This window comes from Schistocerca gregaria, chromosome 2 (genome assembly GCF_023897955.1).
Source record: "Schistocerca gregaria isolate iqSchGreg1 chromosome 2, iqSchGreg1.2, whole genome shotgun sequence".
Taxonomy (NCBI): domain Eukaryota; kingdom Metazoa; phylum Arthropoda; class Insecta; order Orthoptera; family Acrididae; genus Schistocerca; species Schistocerca gregaria.
In genome coordinates, this window is record NC_064921.1 from 624,329,891 (window position 1) to 624,349,168 (window position 19,278).

General features: G+C 38.3%; 1 protein-coding gene and 1 long non-coding RNA gene across 5 annotated transcripts in view; one reads left to right on the forward strand and one right to left on the reverse strand.

Annotated features, from left to right (window-relative positions):
- Nucleotides 1-19,278, reverse strand: part of LOC126334627 (sorting nexin-8-like) — a 204,016-nt gene that overhangs the window by 129,793 nt on the left and 54,945 nt on the right. For 3 of the 4 annotated variants that reach the window (XM_049997060.1, XM_049997061.1, XM_049997062.1), the window contains exons 4-5: nt 16,305-16,454; nt 5,856-5,980 (exon numbers count right to left, since the gene is read on the reverse strand). In XM_049997060.1, the coding sequence (XP_049853017.1) occupies nt 5,856-5,980; nt 16,305-16,454 (275 nt within the window). Of the gene's footprint in view, nt 1-5,855; nt 5,981-6,192; nt 6,281-16,304; nt 16,455-19,278 lie in introns of those variants that run through there. The other variant, XM_049997063.1, reaches the window with a different exon arrangement.
- Nucleotides 6,252-9,690, forward strand: LOC126334630 (uncharacterized). Its single transcript, XR_007564762.1, has 3 exons — nt 6,252-7,377; nt 7,485-7,776; nt 7,988-9,690. It is a non-coding gene; the product is annotated as an uncharacterized LOC126334630 (long non-coding RNA).

The window sequence follows — 19,278 nt, forward strand, 5'->3', positions numbered from 1 at the left end:
GCCATTTGTACTTTTGTTAATCACTGTAGTTACAACTGCTTCATGGTCACCAATACCAGTTTCAACATGTTGAACATTCTCAAACGGATTAGGTCTATGGATTCAGTAAACTTCCATCATGAATTGAATGTTCTATTTAATTTTTAGAGAAGTCATTTAGTGCTGTTCTGTAAAATCTCTTACTACAACAAACATTTACAAAACTGTAATTATCCTAATGAACTGTTGTATGATTAAGGTATCCTACAATGACAGTATAACTGCAGGACATACACACTAGGAATCAGATTTTTCTCTGAAGTTTTTGGTTACATCTGATGAACAATAGGAGGATCCAATTACATTTGCAAAATCCATTGTTTTATGGCTACATGTAACAAGAAATTTAAATAAATGTGTGTCAGTGGCATTTAGTGCAAAGATGTAGAACATTACAACCTCTGTAAAATGATTACAAGGATGAATTTAATTCATTTGCTTCATGTAAAAGATTTTATTCTCCATTTCAATTGTGTCAGAATGTGAACAATTTTATTAGTCTGTAGGATCCAATCTCTATCACTATAAAACTAACTCCTCTAAAAAATACCAGGCTCTTTTCTTTGTCTTAAAAAAAGGGAAATGATTTAAGAGTTGAATACATTATTTCAGCTGTGCTACACATCAGTGTTACTTGTTATGGTTGAGGATTTTTGAAATGGAAATAAGGAAGTGTCCGATCCCATCCATCCGCTTTGACCCATGACGTCACAAATATGGCGGAAACGACCACAAACAACAATTCCAATAAGGCGGATATAAAATCATTGCATACGTATCATAAAGACGAAAATACATCGAAAAACACACACAGGTTTCACAAAAAGCCTAATGACTCTAATGGGACAAGCGGGGAAAATTGGGCGTTTTTGGGTGGGGAGAAACTAAATCTAAACAAATTTAGCCACCCACCCCGATACAAAACCATGCAAAACAATGAAAAAAATCGACATCACAAAACTCACCAAATACCACAAAACAATATTATCTGGAATCGGACACTTCCCTTGACCTATATAGATCTACAGCAGCACCCGATCCCATAAATTAGGATCAACCAATACCCTTGACCTATGTAACTCAAAAACATCTCCCAATACCAATACCAACCTTCACAGCCACAAATTTCAATGAAACACTTCCCTATACCCCAATACACAACACACACCAAAAACAAAACAAAAATGAGAACTTACCACAAGAAAGTTCCAGCCCCACAAACTAGATTGGCCACCACACACACACACACACACACACACACACACACACACACACACACACACACACAAACACACACACACGTGCAAACATGCAAACCAATGAAAAAATACTAAACCAAAACAAAAACTCAACCCACCCACACCTCAACCCCCCACCCAACCTCTCTTCCTGACCCCAAAATAAGAAACACAAAAACCAAATGCAACATAAAAAAATTTCAATCACACACTACAACTCAACAAAAACTTCAACAAAATAGATCCTCCACAACTAAAACAAAAAACAAACACACTCCCACTCTCCCCCCCACCTTAACAAATACTATACAACAAAATAAACCACCCACCCCACCCTCAGCCACAGCCCCACACCCACCTACCAAGACCACCCTAACTAACAAGTTTCGGCCTATACATTTTACCCACAGCCCTTAAGAAAACCCAAACAATACAATAGCCCTCTGGGACACTCTTCCACCAACAGTACTCATCTAAATGAGACTGAAGGTTGGAAGAGCGCCTCTTCCCCCTTCCCAAGAACTAACTTAACCGCCCCCCACATCCCCTCTATCGTAATAGTACAAGCCCCTGTCTCATAATTCTTAAACTCTAAACCATGGTTCACTACTAAATGATTAAATCCCCTCTCACCCAACCCCCTATAAGAAGAAAAAGCATCAGAAACTATTGTGGACCCTGGCTCTATATATTCCTCAATTAACCCCACTAATTCAGCCTTGGACCTCCCTTCCACAACCCTAAAAACACCCCCCCCCCCCCGAAACAACAGCCCCCCCCCCACACCCAAAGACCAGCCACAGACTTCCCCCTCCCATACTTCCTCTTCCCAAACTGTGTCTCATCCACCTCCACAACAACCCCATGCTCCCCCAACTTACCCCTGTACTTAATAAATTCCGAACACACTTCACGAAAAAAGGAATACCAATCTAAAACGCTCCTCTCACTCACACCAGTCTCATGCATGCAAAAACTCTGTGGGGATCTATAACAAAAATAATATGTAACGAGCACAATCTCGCGCATGCCCAACCTAGACTTCTCGAACCAGGTACTGCGCTGTATGGAGCACCATATGTCATCTTTGCGACAGCGCCACATATAACCGTTCGTGGTCCGAGAGGCCGGAACTTTAACCAATTTCATTGGTTCATGGCACACACTGCACTTCACCACCTCGGCAATTAAGCCAAAAAGCTGTAGGAACTTTACACAGCTCTAAAGCTGTGTCCCCCATCATAGCCCTCAACCGAGAACTATTGATTTTGTCTTTCATGTCCATTCCACAACAAAAAACCGCAACCGATTAAACTAAATAACAAAACCATCCGATGTATGGCAATCATCACTATATTAACCTTCACACAAAACCGTTAACTCACTGATACAAATTCCGCTTCAAAAATACGCAAGCAGCACTCGCCATAGAGCAACATCAAACTGAGCCCAATATACCAAACAAACGATAACCCTAAACATACCACCAGAGGGCACAACAAACCACAACACAACGACATCTACAAACACGCCACACTCACAAACCAAACTCCGCGCCATCATGACGTCACACACCACAACACCCTTACGTCACGGGTGAAAGCCGAGGCGTGAGATCGGATGCTTCTGTCGACCCTTTGAAATTTATCATATTCCTTGCTTCAAATCATTGCCAAACGCAGAAAGATATCATCAAAAGCTAGGGGCAAGGGAGGTAAATACACTTTTGCATACACATTATATCAGTAAGTGATAACATTCACTGTTACTATAGAAATGTTGTACCAATAATGCAACTTCCAACAAAAATATTCCATATAAAAGGTTAGCCTGTGTGACCATTTTCCACAGCATGCAGACACACACACACACACACACACACACACACACACACACACACACACACACACACACACAATTTAAATAATAATAATAAATTCAAATGCTTTTTTTTGCAGCAAAAAAAAAAAAAGGTATTTGAATTTATGGAATGACTATGCCATACTGTTTTATCATATTTGCTGTACAAAACAAACAATTTATATCGAACTATAGACACAGGATAGGTATCAGCTTGGGTGGAATGATACAGGTGTATTACCATATTTCACCAATTACATGCCTTTTCCTTCTCAAATGTTAGGCGAGTCATTGGCTTTAAACTGAAACATTGGTCTGAGGGACCTCTACAGCTTCTTAAATTAGTCCTGTGGCAACACTGTTCTGTTTGCCTCTACACTCTCCACAGTACCTTCTCACGGTCAAATCATATATGCAACAGAAGCATTGCAGTTCAGTTTGTGGCTTCTCATTGTTAGATATGCATTAATGTTGTAAAATGTACAGGTCTGATGTTTCACATTATATGTAATTTATTTTTCTATTACCCATTTTTTGGTGTTTTTTTAATGTTTTAGAAGATGCCGTGATGGATAATGCTTTCGAGTACACTTGCAACTAACAAGAGCTAAATATGTGAGAAAATGCAGTGCAGATATGGCAATTTTGAGAAGAAACTTTCAGAGTGGTTGCAGGACAGTAGTGATGAATCCAAGATGTAAAATGATTACTCTGCAGCTGATTCTGACTTTATAATTACCAATGTGACAGAAGATGATCAGAGAAGAAAAAAAGGAAGATAAATGACTGATAGTAAGTGAGAGTCGTGGTGGTGGTGGTATAACATAGTGAGACAATTGCCTGGACTTACTAACAAAGCTTCTGACTTACGTAATCCAAAAAATTCGTGCAATTTGGGAGTGCGTGTTTGAACAAGCTGTTATTGAGAGTACTGTTTTACATACAAACAGCAAAATTTTCTCCATGAGAACCAACCTGAAAGATGCAACAAACCAATCTAATTATCATCTCACTGATTCTGTAGAAATTTATGCTCAGACTGGTGTGCTACTGTTCACATCCATTTTCAAATTTGGACATGAAAATGTGCTCTCTCTGTTTGCCAAGGACCTTACTGGAAGACTGATATTTAGAGCAATGATGTTTGTCAAACAGCTTGAAATACTGACCAACTGCCTACAGTCTGATGATTCTACCACACATGAGGTCAGAAAACAAACTGACTGTGCAAGGTGCCATCTCAGAAATATTCAACAAGTTCATATATAATTCCCACCAGATGTATTCCCTTAATGAGAATATGACAGCTGACAAAATGCCTGTTTCTTTCAGATGGAGTTGTGGATTTTGCATGTGTATGCCAAAGAAACCCAGCAAATATGGGTCAAGGTATAACATGTGGTCGACTCATTTTGTTCATACCTTTCCAAGACTCACATTTATACTGAAAAAGACGGCGATGGCATTGGACTAAATGTATATGAAAAGAAACTTTTGAAACCCACTCAAGCAACAGTACACCTGTGCAAGCCTACTGAAGGTTCAAACAGAAATGTCACTACGAATAACTGATTTACATCCATGGTGCTGGTAGAAGAACTGGGAAAGACTTGGCAGAACCAAGAAAATCAATCATACTGTTATTCCATCATAATTCAAGTCTGGTAACTCTAGACCAGTTTGCACAATTCTCTATGGTTTTGCAAAAGGTTTACCTGTTACTTTTTTGCCAGTTGTTCTCATAAGGAATAAAGCTCTGGTAACTTCTATACACGACATCGTGATGAATCCTTACAAGAGGAAGCCAGAAATTATCTGTTATAATAAGACAAAAGATGGGGCATACCTTCCAGACCTTAAGTGTCTCCTGTACTCTTCCCATATGAGATGTTAGAGACGGCCATTAGCTCTTTTTTACACACTTATAAACACAATTTGTGTAAACAGTTTCATAGTTTATTGATGCCTTTGACAAAACCCTACTGTTAAAAGGATAAGGTTCATTGAAGCAATGTCCCATTCTCTAATAGAACCACACATTAGACAACAGCTCACCATTTGCAATTTGCACTGTGATATCCATGAAGAGGAATCTATTGCTAGAGGAGATGGTAAAGTTCCAAGTGATAAACTTGAGAAGAGGAAGACCTGCTGTGAGTCTACATCTTCCTGTAAGTGTATACAGTGCAACAAGCCAATATGTCTGGACTATAGCAGGAAAGTGTGCACAATATGTGCAATCAGAAATCGATTTACACTGGTTTCCACAAACAGTTACAATATTAGTCTTTAGTAACAATAGAGCACAATATTTGTATAATAACCTCAGTTGATTTTGAATAAATAAATAATACTCAATTTGATGTTTCATATGAAAAGAACAAAAATGTTATTCTAAACAAGAAAATAGATTATTAACATTGATAAAGCTATTAAAAAATAAGGCGAAGGAAAAAAAAAGTTCTGTCGGATGGGATGTTTCTAATTATGTACTATCGACCTATGTTTCTGTCTACGGGTTGACAACGAAGAATTGTGCAGCGTTGTGAGTGGCTCAGCAGCTGGCGGTAAATGTAAATCGAAATTTAAAAATTCAAAGTGTTTATGCGCTATGATAAGGAATCGCGTGCACTGTCACATGGAAAGTCTTTCATCTTTGACAACTCATCAGCTACAACATTTTTACTTGATACGCACTGTACAGTATTTGGTTCTCACCTGGCTCAGCGTTTGTGAAGGAAGCTCCGATTTTACAAGAAGTTTGGTGAAAACGTCCTTCGTTACATGACTTGTTGACGGGGCGCAGGTATCATACACTTCTCGGTAGTAAGGCGGCACACAACCTGTCAAATAGGTGGTTTACGTCATGAAATCATGTCAGATGAGCTTGTTTACAACACGCAAGGTTGACAATTACAAGCTATAATAACGATTATTTAACTGTCGTATATCAACATTTACTCAGATCATTGAAATATTAATCTAACACCAAATCACAGTTTGATAGCTACCGCAATAAAACTAATAAACAAACAAAACTAATGTGTGTACTAACCTACTGCTAAATCTGTCGCCATGTTGACACCTCACTCATATTAACAAGTGACTGGCCAGATGTAGTTGCGCCACTTCTAAATCGAAACGTGTGTTTATTTCAAGGCTGTAATTTTGTGGGATTTCAACGACACCACATCTAGAAACAGAAATCATATTTAACACGGAGCACAATGCGCAGGACAGTCTATCGGCACTAACAGATTTGACTGGGGCAAACCTTCCTCCCTGAAGTAACCCACGACGTATGAACTCAGATTTCGCAAAGTAAAACATGCCATTTTCTACCAGTTCACCGGGCCAGTCTTGTCTTCTTGGTCTTCGTTTTGGATTAAAGTTCAATGGTTTAACGGTCCCATCTGAAAATAATCCGTGTCGCAAATGAACACTATTGTTAATATTGTACATCCGTCGTAAGCCAGGAAATGGTTTACAGAGTTTCAATATTGAGGACTGAAATGAAGCAATCTATTTATTTAATTCTGCATGAAGAACATACAAGCCAGTCGATTTTTCTTCCCTACATGAAAAACATCTCACAAAGAACAAATGCGCTTTCATATTTACGAAATCATGTTGCCCATCGTAATTTATCGGTGGTTATTTTAGCAATTGCATAACTGACTTACAAGTCCCAAACTTTTACACGAACATTTAACAAAAACATTACACACAGTAAAAATTTACAGTTCTTTCAAATTCATGAAAGGGCGGAAACATCTTAAACCAATACCTACATGTACCATCTGTAACAGCGTGCATATTATATAATATGCTCTGCATGTAGACTATGATTCGCTTAAAATGAATCACAGGGCAACGAATTGTAAAGGGAAAGGAAGATGATATGTTTGCAGGATATGAAAATAACTAATCCTGGGGAACTAAACTTATACCTGTAATCACATATATTCTGAAAATATATTTAATGTGTGTTCCTTTTTCTCTGTAAGGAAATGCTTTTTCAGTCTTCATGACCAATTTCTTCAAAACTTGTTACTGTATGATACATTTTATAGTCCTGGCCACATTCATTGACACTGGCTTTTTGACTTAGATGGAGGGGGTATTAAAAACTCACATCAGTGTCGATTTTGCTCTAGTTTTATTTGCCAGCAAGATTTTGGAGCCAACTAAATTTGTTCTCATAGCTACGTAACATAATACAGTTACAGAACTATTGCAGGTCATTCTAATTTCACATTTCAGTGCTTGCCAATCACTTTGCTAAGTATGTTTTACAACACATTTGTATTCTTCCAATTGATCCTCCAAATTTCAACTTGCTTACAGGCCCAGAACATCTTTGTTGTTATAATGTTTAAAGACATTTCTATTCAAACCAGTTAATAGGAGAGGTGGTGTATCTCTCGATAACTTTCAACCTATATCACTTTCACCTATATGCCTAATATAAAAAAAATGATTGCTGCATGTATAACTGCAGAAGCCAACATTGTTAATATACTTAGCTCCTTACCACATACGTTCAGGTCCAGCCTTTCTACAGTTGAAGTGGTTGAGAGCATATCATATAGCAGTTTTGGAAATATGAAAGAATCCGTGCACTGCTGTTGTGCCTGAAGTAAGTATTTGATATGGTTTTCCATTATATATCACTAAGGAGTAGGAGAGAATGCACTCTGCATAATACAGTCAACTGTTGCAGTTAATGAAGATAAATAAGCAACTCACATTGCCCTCCTGTTACAAAGAATGTACTTTAAGGATCTGCTCTCAGATCTGTACTATTCATTATTTACATAAATGATGTACCCACAGTTGTGCTATTTCAGGCAGTACTGTATGGAGATGATAATACTTATCACATGTGATACCAACTTTGAAAATGTGCAACAGTGTGGTGGTAGTGATGGAGAGAGAGTACAACTGGTTTCACACAACTGCACAACAGAAAAATGATAGTAAAACTGAATAAATCATATCCAGTTTGACTGTTCAGTCATGGTGAAAAACTATTTAGCACATAAAACAAAAGCTAAGCTGATTTGCGCATAAAGGAAAATTATGTGCATTAAAGGAAAGCTAAGAAGCTGGTGTCAGTGAAGAATTACTACTTGTATAAACATGATTTGCATTATTCCATTTTCTCTTGAGTCATGGAAGACTACTTTTAGTATGCAGCAACATTGGAGGCCAAATATTTGTGTTTAAATGATAAAAGAAAGTAATCAGCTGCATTGTAGGACTAAGCACACACAAAACATGTAGAGACTATTTCAAACAACTGAACATAATATAGTTCTTTGCATGTATAACTGCTTGTCTTTGATAAAGAAACCAAGTATGTTTGATCTAAGGAGGTCAATGCAATTAGGCACTGAATTAACATTCCTTATGCTAGGCGGAAATAACCGATAACAGCTACAAACATCTTAAGTCTTATCTATTTCAACAAATAGCTTTAGTGCCTACATAATACCATTAAACAAATTTAAAATTGTCGCAAAATGGGCGAAAAAACAAACAATTTTATTCAGCTCAAGAGTTCCAGAAGCATGACCCAAATTTCTTATATCAATGAATATAAATAAACGACAGACTGTATTAAATAACTAATTCATTCTGTGACCTACTTTATTACTACCTTGTACTTCTTGTCATTCAGCTAACTAATTACTTTGTTGGATTACACTGAATATATGTAAAATTCTCAAAGGTGATAAAGTTTTTCTTCTGTATTCCTTTAAGGAAAAGCATAATATAAAACCATTTTTGGCAGATAAAATTTAATATTATTCATTTGTCCTGAGTAAAAATTGTTTCCTTGAAGGTGCAGCATAACATATCACTATGTGCAACAGACGTACTTTTAATGTGCCACAGATACAATATGAAATGTACATCTTTAATTGTGGAAGCTCTTATACATATAGATAATAGTTGTTTAGACTATTTTCAGGTAGAACCTGCTTTCAGGTACAACTAAAAAGGTATTTTTAATTTAGTTCTAAAATATACCTACCCCTGTTTACAGTGCCTGATAGGGATCAACCAATGAGCAACACATTCAATTTCTTTCTGAACACATGTGAGTTATAAATGTCCTGTTTTATGTTGAAAGGAATCATGTAGATGTTAATACAGGCAGTGTAAACTTATATTTTTGTCAGTTTTACAGCTTTGTGTAAGCTCTGCTTCTAGCTCAAGATTATGAATGTTACCATTTGTCCAAAAATATTATTCTATTATTATATGAACAGTGTTATAATGTATTTAACTGTAAATATCATGAGTATCTTTAAACAACACCTACAAGATGTCTTGTTAATATTTTACAAATCTGCTCACTTTTGTAGCACACCTTTATCGAGTCCTTGCAGTATTTTCCCAAAATATTATTCCATGTAACAGTCAAATGTATAAAGTATGAGAAGAACATATCAGTCTACAAATACAGTAAAAAACTAGGACTTGGTGGAAAGCATCAATTTTCTGCCCATTAAAATTAATTACATACACAGTTCTATTGAGTTTATTGTCTAAAACTGTGTAGCATTTGCTTTAGAATAAAAAGCAGCAGACTTAACTGTTGATGTGAAACCTTTATATATTTATTTCATTATTACCTCTGTTGCACCCCACTACTGAGTTGGATCACTTGATCAAGGTACTTTCATCATTAGCACACAATTATTTTGCCTTCTTGGCATGTTGCTAATGTAACCTAAGAAAATAAAAAGTCAAAAAATGAAGAACTCCATGTTTAATCTTACTCGGTTCTTAATTCATTTTTCTACTTGAATCTACTTGAAAAATATTTGTTTCCTGTTAAAATATAATGTCATACTAAGTTAAGCTCTTTTTTTCAGTAATGTTAGATTTTACACAGTCAACTGCCTTAGCAAAGTCTCAGAAAAATCTCTGCTGCGTACCTTCTGAAGTTTAGTTTATCCAGAATTTCATTAGAGATGATTGAATATGTTGTGAAGGACCCTTTACAAGACCCCATCTGCAGATTATGCAGTAAGATATTTCAAATGATGTTTCCACAAACTGTGCCCTTCACTATTCTTTTAAATAATTTTGAAAGTCTGGAAGCATTTATATGGACACATTGTGCAATATTATATCCCTTCCTCTGCTTCTGTCAAGCAGCATCACTACACCAAGTTTGAGTAGATCAGAAAATAGCCACTTTCATCGACTTGATACAATAATGGCCCAACTTATATACCATTAAATTGGAACAACTAGTGCTTTTTAGAGAGTGCATGTTTTTTGTTCTGCCAAGACTAACCCCTTACCTGATACATCATCTTATAAGAACGACTGGAATTTTAAGTCAATGCCACTGCTGGTGCATGTTGTGTGACTAAAAAGTTAAACAGTTTTTAGACAGATTGTTGTATTTTTGTCCCTTTCTACAGCTCCATACACGCTCTGAAAATTACTGTGAAGTGCATGGCAGAGGGTATTTAGCATGGTACTGTATAGAGCAAGAGAAGAATGCCTGCTTAAAGGCCTCTGTGCTGTAATTAGTCTAAGCTTGTTTTCACAGTGAAAAAAGATGAACTGCACTTTCCAATTATTAATTTCCATTCTGTAACAAGAAAACCCCTTTCATTTTTAGTTTTTACCTGTTTTTCTATGTACACTACCTGCTTTCAAATTTTATGGTTACACAGTTTATGACCAGAAGTGTCACAGTGTATTTACTGCTTGGTTTGTATTCTTCCTCTTTGAATAATCTATTTTCAGCAATGACTGGCAAAATTACCTACTTCATTTTACAAGAGTCACCCATAAGTAACGTCTCCTACCTTTTTTTTTTTTTGTTGTTTTACAAGAAAAGTAAATGCCAAACAGGATAACAACTACAACATGCACTAGTCACTTTTTAAGAAATTCACGTTCCTTCTCCATATTTTTTTTTACTTTGAAATAAGAGCAAGTACACCTGCACAATAAAAAAAATTAGCTCTGTTTCCTCAGGCAGGTAAAAAAAAAAACCAAACCTCACCTCCAGTCACAATTTTCACCCAAATCTCCTCACCCTCCACATTTAAGCACAGCAGCAGATTGGACACAATTACTTTTCGTGTTTATTCAGATCAATCAACATTTTTGGTAGCCAGCATGCACAAATTTGAAGGGTCCAGTTTTTTAATAATGGCCATGGATAACTGGCAACCCAGTTCATTTGTTTTTTGCCAGGCAGTCATCATGAAGGATTTAGTTGACACTGGCATTTTGTGAAGTCACTGCTGTCACTGGCTGCTCTGTGTTGCATCAGCCAACTGTGTGTGTGTGGTGCAGGTTCTCTACAGTGATTAACCCATTGTCTGATGGTGCTGACAACCACTATAGCATCTCTATTCACCTTCTCCAGCCTTTCACAAATGTGGTTGAGCATTTCTCCTTCTGCAGTAAGCATTTCAGTAACATAACACTTTCTTATATATACATCAATGTAAGCCATTTTCTAAACTTAAACAGTGTTGCCATTGGTTGATGTAGGATGCCATTACTAGGGTGAGCTGAAGAAGATTTGCAGAAGTGACCCAAATTCATAGCCAATACATCACCAATTAAATGAAGGCAAAAAAGAAAGAAAATAGGAGGCACTATGTTCTGATCGGCACTCATAATTAGCTAACAAAAAAGGTCACATTTTTTACTCCATCTTGACTTTTTGATTTGTGAGTTCCTGTCTGCTTCTCCCTCCTCTGAAGCATTACTTGGTGCCCATGTACAAGAATGACAATAATTGTTTCACTGTCACAGATAGGGAAATTGATTAATTCATAAATTAAAATATACTTTAATTCTATCCATTCTACTCTGTTGCTTATTATTTCATTTGTGCCAACCATTTTTGTAACTGTTGTTGTTGTTGTTGTTGTCTTCAGTCCTGAGACTGGTTTGATGCAGCTCTCCATGCTACTCTATCCTGTGCAAGCTGCTTCATCTCCCAGTACCTACTGCAACCTACATCCTTCTGAATCTGCTTAGTGTACTCATCTCTCGGTCTCCCTCTACGATTTTTACCCTCCACGCTGCCCTCCAATGCTAAATTTGTGATCCCTTGATGCCTCAAAACATGTCCTACCAACCGATCCCTTCTTCTAGTCAAGTTGTGCCACAAACTTCTCTTCTCCCCAATCCTATTCAATACCTCCTCATTAGTTACGTGATCTATCCACCTTATCTTCAGTATTCTTCTGTAGCACCACATTTTGAAAGCTTCTATTCTCTTCTTGTCCAAACTAGTTATCGTCCATGTTTCACTTCCATACATGGCTACACTCCAAACAAATACTTTCAGAAACGACTTCCTGATACATAAATCTATATTCGATGTTAACAAATGTCTCTTCTTCAGAAACGCTTTCCTTGCCATTGCCAGTCTCCATTTTATATCCTCTCTACTTCGACCATCATCAGTTATTTTACTTCCTAAATAGCAAAACTCCTTTACTACTTTAAGTGTCTCATTTCCTAATCTAATTCCCTCAGCATCACCCGATTTAATATGACTACATTCCATTATCCTCGTTTTGCTTTTGTTAATGTTCATCTTATATCCTCCTTTCAAGACACTGTCCATTCCGTTCAACTGCTCTTCCAAGTCCTTTGCCGTCTCTGACAGAATTACAATGTCATCGGCGAACCTCAAAGTTTTTACTTCGTCTCCATGAATTTTAATACCTACTCCAAATTTTTCTTTTGTTTCCTTTACTGCTTGCTCAATATACAGATTGAATAACATCGGGGAGAGGCTACAACCCTGTCTCACTCCTTTCCCAACCACTGCTTCCCTTTCATGCCCCTCGACTCTTATTACTGCCATCTGGTTTCTGTACAAATTATAAATAGCCTTTCGCTCCCTGTATTTTACCCCTGCCACCTTTAGAATTTGAAAAAGAGTATTCCAGTCAACATTGTCAAAAGCTTTCTCTAAGTCTACAAATGCTAGAAACGTAGGTTTGCCTTTTCTTAATCTTTCTTCTAAGATAAGTCGTAAGGTCAGTATTGCCTCACGTGTTCCAACATTTCGACGGAATCCAAACTGATCCTCCCCGAGGTCTGCATCTACCAGTTTTTCCATTCGTCTGTAAAGAATTCGCGTTAGTATTTTGCAGCCGTGGCTTATTAAACTGATAGTTCGGTAATTTTCACATCTGTCAGCACCTGCTTTCTTTGGGATTGGAATTATTATATTCTTCTTGAAGTCTGAGGGTATTTCGCCTGTCTCATACATCTTGCTCACCAGCTGGTAGAGTTTTGTCATGACTGGCTCTCCCAAGGCCGTCAGTAGTTCTAATGGAATGTTGTCTACTCCGGGGGCCTTGTTTCGACTCAGGTCTTTCAGTGCTCTGTCAAACTCGTCACGCAGTATCGTATCTCCCATTTCGTCTTCATCTACATCCTCTTCTATTTCCATAATATTGTCCTCAAGTACATCGCCCTTGTATAAACCTTCTATATACTCCTTCCACCTTTCTGCCTTCCCTTCTTTGCTTAGAACTGGGCTGCCATCTGAGCTCTTGATATTCATACACGTGGTTCTCTTCTCTCCAAAGGTCTCTTTAATTTTCCTGTAGGCAGTATCTATCTTACCCCTAGTGAGATAAGCTTCTACATCCTTACATTTGTCCTCTAGCCATCCCTGTTTAGCCATTTTGCACTTCCTGTCGATCTCATTTTTGAGACGTTTGTATTCCTTTTTGCCTGCTTCATTTACTGCACTTTTATATTTTCTCCTTTCATCAATTAAATTCAATATTTCTTCTGTTACCCAAGGATTTCTAGCAGCCCTCGTCTTTGTACCTACTTTATCCTCTGCTGCCTTCACTACTACATCCCTCAGAGCTACCCATTCTTCTTCTACTGTGTTTCTTTCCCCTATTCCTGTCAATTGTTCCCTTATGCTCTCTCTGAAACTCTGTACAACCACTGGTTCCTTCAGTTTATCCAGGTCCCATCTCCTTAATTTCCCACATTTTTGCAGTTTCTTCAGTTTTAATCTACAGGTCATAACCAACAGATTGTGGTCAGAGTCCACATCTGCCCCTGGAAATGTCTTACAACTTAAAACCTGGTTCCTAAATCTCTGTCTTACCATTATATAATCTATCTGATACCTTTTAGTATCTCCAGGGTTCTTCCACGTATACAACCTTCTTTCATGATTCTTAAACCAAGTGTTAGCTATGATTAAGTTGTGCTCTGTGCAAAATTCTACTAGGCGGCTTCCTCTTTCATTTCTTAGCCCCAATCCATATTCACCTATGTTTCCTTCTCTCCCTTTTCCTACACTCGAATTCCAGTCACCCATTACTATTAAATTTTCGTCTCCCTTCACTATCTGAATAATTTCTTTTATTTCATCGTACATTTCTTCAATTTCTTCATCATCTGCAGAGCTAGTTGGCATATAAACTTGTACTACTGTAGTAGGTGTGGGCTTCGTATCTATCTTGGCCACAATAATGCGTTCACTATGCTGTTTGTAGTAGCTTACCCGCATTCCTATTTTCCTATTCATTATTAAACCTACTCCTGCATTACCCCTATTTGATTTTGTGTTTATAACCCTGTAGTCACCTGACGAGAAGTCTTGTTCCTCCTGCCACCGAACTTCACTAATTCCCACTATATCTAACTTTAACCTATCCATTTCCCTTTTTAAATTTTCTAACCTACCTGCCCGATTAAGGGATCTGACATTCCACGCTCCGATCCGTAGAACGCCAGTTTTCTTTCTCCTGATAACGACATCCTCCTGAGTAGTCCCCGCCCGGAGATCCGAATGGGGGACTATTTTACCTCCGGAATATTTTACCCAAGAGGATGCCATCATCATTTAATCATACAGTAAAGCTGCATGTCCTCGGGAAAAATTACGGCTGTAGTTTCCCCTTGCTTTCAGCCGTTCGCAGTACCAGCACAGCAAGGCCGTTTTGGTTAATGTTGCAAGGCCAGATCAGTCAATCATCCAGACTGTTGCCCCTGCAACTACTGAAAAGGCTGCTGCCCCTCTTCAGGAACCACACATTTGTCTGGCCTCTCAACAGATACCCCTCCGTTGTGGTTGCACCTACGGTACGGCCATCTGTATCGCTGAGGCACGCAAGCCTCCCCACCAACGGCAAGGTCCATGGTTCATGGGGGGGATTTTTGTAACTGTATTTAAAATTTGTATTGAAACTGTATTAGATATTAGTCTCATCACAATGAAGACACTGAAAATAAGTTTTCTTTCTTGCTGCATGTAACCACACTTTATCTTGTATCCAATACAATTTCCATACTGAGGCCTCTCAGTTTTTAAGCCAAGAAAGTTCCTGTTACAAAATATATAATTGCATGGAAAGTATTTGCATCTCGGAATTTCTTTCAAACTTTCACACTGCAAGTGTTGGCTTCATGTCTCACACTCAATGTTACTAGCACTCATGAAGAGGAAAATAAATAAAAAAAAACAATTAATTAAATATTAACTTTATTTGAAAGATATATTACACATAAAATATGTTTATTATGTGGACAGAACATTCAGGAGTAAAATACAACTTCAGGAATAGTTCCAAGTTGATAATCAGCCTACCAGGACACAGAAAAATTTTAATTCAATTTTTACTGTACACTGAATCTTTTAATGTTCAAAGGAAAACAGTTATTGAATATAATCAAACTAAGGAAATTTCAGATGAATGGTATTGAATGTAACTTAATTAACACAATATAATCTAAAAAATACTAGATACTGATTATTTAAAGAGTGTTCCTATTAATGCAGAAGGGGAGACCATTAGACTGTCACAAAATCCACTCTATGGAGGTGGAAAAGGAGGCTAGGGATCCACAAATAGTAGCCTGAATAGAGGAAAAGGGATAGGGAGGGATGGAGAGAGAGAGGATGGAGTGGTAGGTGCAGAGAGGAAAAATGGGGGAAGGGGGGGGGATTGAGAGAGAAAAATAATAAAGTAACTAGTGTGCCATATCTACTCTGACTTTTTTTTAATAGAATACATGTCTTGGGAAAACTAATTACATAGGCAATCTTTCAAAAAAACACTAAATAGCTCCATAATTAAAAAGGAACATGTGTCTGTGCTTTTCTGAAATATTCAAAGCAAAACTTACCAATGTCTTGATGCCAACGCAGATGATGGCTCCTTGTGGCAGCAAACACAGTATCATATTTATCATTCAACACCATTACATGAGCTTGCATTAAAAACAATGGGCTCAGAAAAGGAGACGTACACTGGACCAGTGCTATTACATCAACATCTGAAATTATGATGCAATAAATGAGTGTGTTCAGAAAAAAAAGTATATTTACATCTACATGTAAAATATTGAGTCACAAACACTACAGTAGTTCAGTCCATTATAAATATTGTGTCCACATCTTACTAGAATGTGGCAGTAAACATTAGGTGGAAGACACACAATATACACAGACTGACAAAAACTGTGAAACATCCAGAAGACACAGGTAGAATTCTATGTAATTTCATACATGTGCACATCCATCATCTATCGGAGATCACTGTAACAGTGGATAGTTCCATGGGACTGGAAGAAGGCCCAGGTCATAGCAATCTATAAAAAGGGTAGGAAATCAGATGCACATAATTACCGACCAATTTCACAGACATTGATTGGTTGAAGAATCATGGAACATATTTTGTGTTCAGACACAATGACCATTGTAGACTCTGAGAAGCTCATCTGCAGAAACCAGCACGGTTTTAGGAAACAGCGGTCATGTGAGACACAGCTGGCCCTCTTTGTGCATGATATGCAACAGGCTCTAGATACCGGCTCCCAGGTTGATGCCATGTTTCTCAACTTTTGAAAGTCGTTCGACTCAGTTCCACACTGTCGCTTGCTCCAAAAAGTGCGTGCTTACGGTCTATCTGATGACATATGTGGTTGGATAGAGTGTTTTCTAACAGACACAGAGCAGTATCTCGTCCTGAATGGGGTGACTTCAAGAGAAACAAGTGTAACTTCAGGTGTGGCCCAGGGCAATGTAATAGGTCCACTGCTTTTTATGATTTACATAAACAATCTGGTTGATGGTATAGACAGTGGCATTAGACTGTTTGCCGATGATGCTGTAGTCTACAGGAAAGTAGTATCACACGGAAGTTGTGAACAAATCAATGAGGATTTGCAGAAAATAAATGCATGGTGTAATGACTGGCAGTTATCTCTCAATATTATTAAGTAAACTTACTGCATATAACAAGGCAAAAATCCCCATTAATGTACGAATACAAAATAAATGCCTAGTCTTTGGAAGCGGTAACATCTGTCAAGTAACTGGATGTGACTATTCAAAATGATCTCAAATGGAATGATCAGATTGCACAAGCAACGGGCAAGACGAACTCTAGATTGCAATTTAATGGTAGAATCCTGAAACGATGCAGTCCTTCAGCAAAGGAAATTGCTTACAATATGTAGTTCTTAGAGTATTGTTTGTCTGTATGGGACCCCTATCAGTTGGGTCTCATTCAAGAGATTGAAAAGGTCCAAAGAAGAGCGGCAAGATTCGTGACTGGTACATTTAGCGATTACGAGAGTGTTACAAATCTCAGACAGTTTGAAGTGGGATACACTTGCAGATAGATGACGCACTATACTGAAGGGGCTGCTCACTAAGTTCCGAAATCCGATCTTCGTCAAGAATATAGAGCATATATTATTACCACCAAATTTCAAATTGCGCAACAATCACCATTCACAGATAAGGGAAATTAGAGCTTGTACTGAGGCATTTAGATAGCCGGTTTTCCCTCATGCAATCCACAAGTGGAACTGTGGGAGGGAAGGGGGGGGGGGGGATGGAAATATGACTGGAGGAAATTGTGCCCTCTGGCACACACTGCTTGGTGGCTAGCGGAGTATATATGTAGATGTAGATCTTCAGCGGATATTCAAATGATTCAGAGTTGCAATTCTCTCTGAAAGATAGAACGGCCACTACAGTGCACTACCGTTGTTCACGCAATATTACCAGGCCTGTTAGGCTTTATAAGAGGCATGAAAAAGCCTCAAATGTTGGAGCAATTGGTGAACGACACAGAGATGCCACATATTCATGTGAGAAAGTGTTATCAGCACCTGACAAAAGTTTCAGAAGGGCCTCATTGTGGGCCTCCATTTGGCCAGATACTATATCCAGATTAGTGAGTCATTTGGATGTGAGAGTGGCCCAGTGTTGGGATGCCAGTATCTGAGAACAAGTAATGGACTCCCTGCAACATTCCATGGCATCCCACACCAATTGTTGGACATTAGCAGCAGTCAGACTGTGTGTAGGCTGCCATCAGCTCCACAATACAAACAACTAGGTTGGGATGGTGTTGTGACCAGGAAGCATGGACTCCTGATGAATGGCAACACATTTTGTTTACTGACAAATCAATTCTGCATTACTCAAAATCACCATCATCAGTGATTATAGCTATGATCTGGAGAGAGGTCCCATTCTTCCAATGTTCTACAGAGGCTCTGTGGTTTACGCCAGTAGCCATGATATCTGGGAGCCATTGGGTATGACTTCAGGTCATGGCTAGTAGTTATTGATGGGACTCTGAAAACACAATGATACATCACAGATATCCTGCATCCTAATGTGTTACCTTTCATACAACAAGATTGTGGTGGCACTGTGCAACAGGAGAATGCTTATTCACACATGGTACATCTCTTTGTGAACTGTATCTGACATTAAGGTACTTCTGTGGCCAGCAAGATCCCCAGAATATGTTTCTCATAGATGTGTAGGACCTGCTTGGATGCCAACTCCAACCCAGTGCCAGTGTTCAGGATAGGAAGCACCATTTACAACAGTTGTGGCCAGCTTGCCTCAGGAGAGGGTACATCTACATTTACATTTATACTCCGCAAGCCACCCAGCGGTGTGTGGCGGAGGGCACTTTACGTTCCACTGTCATTACCTCCTTTTCTGTTCCAGTCGCGTATGGTTTGCGGGAAGAACGACTGTCTGAAAGCCTCCGTGCACCCTCGAATGTCTCTAATTTTACATTCATGATCTCCTCAGGAGGTGTAAGTAGGGGGAAGCAATATATTCGATACC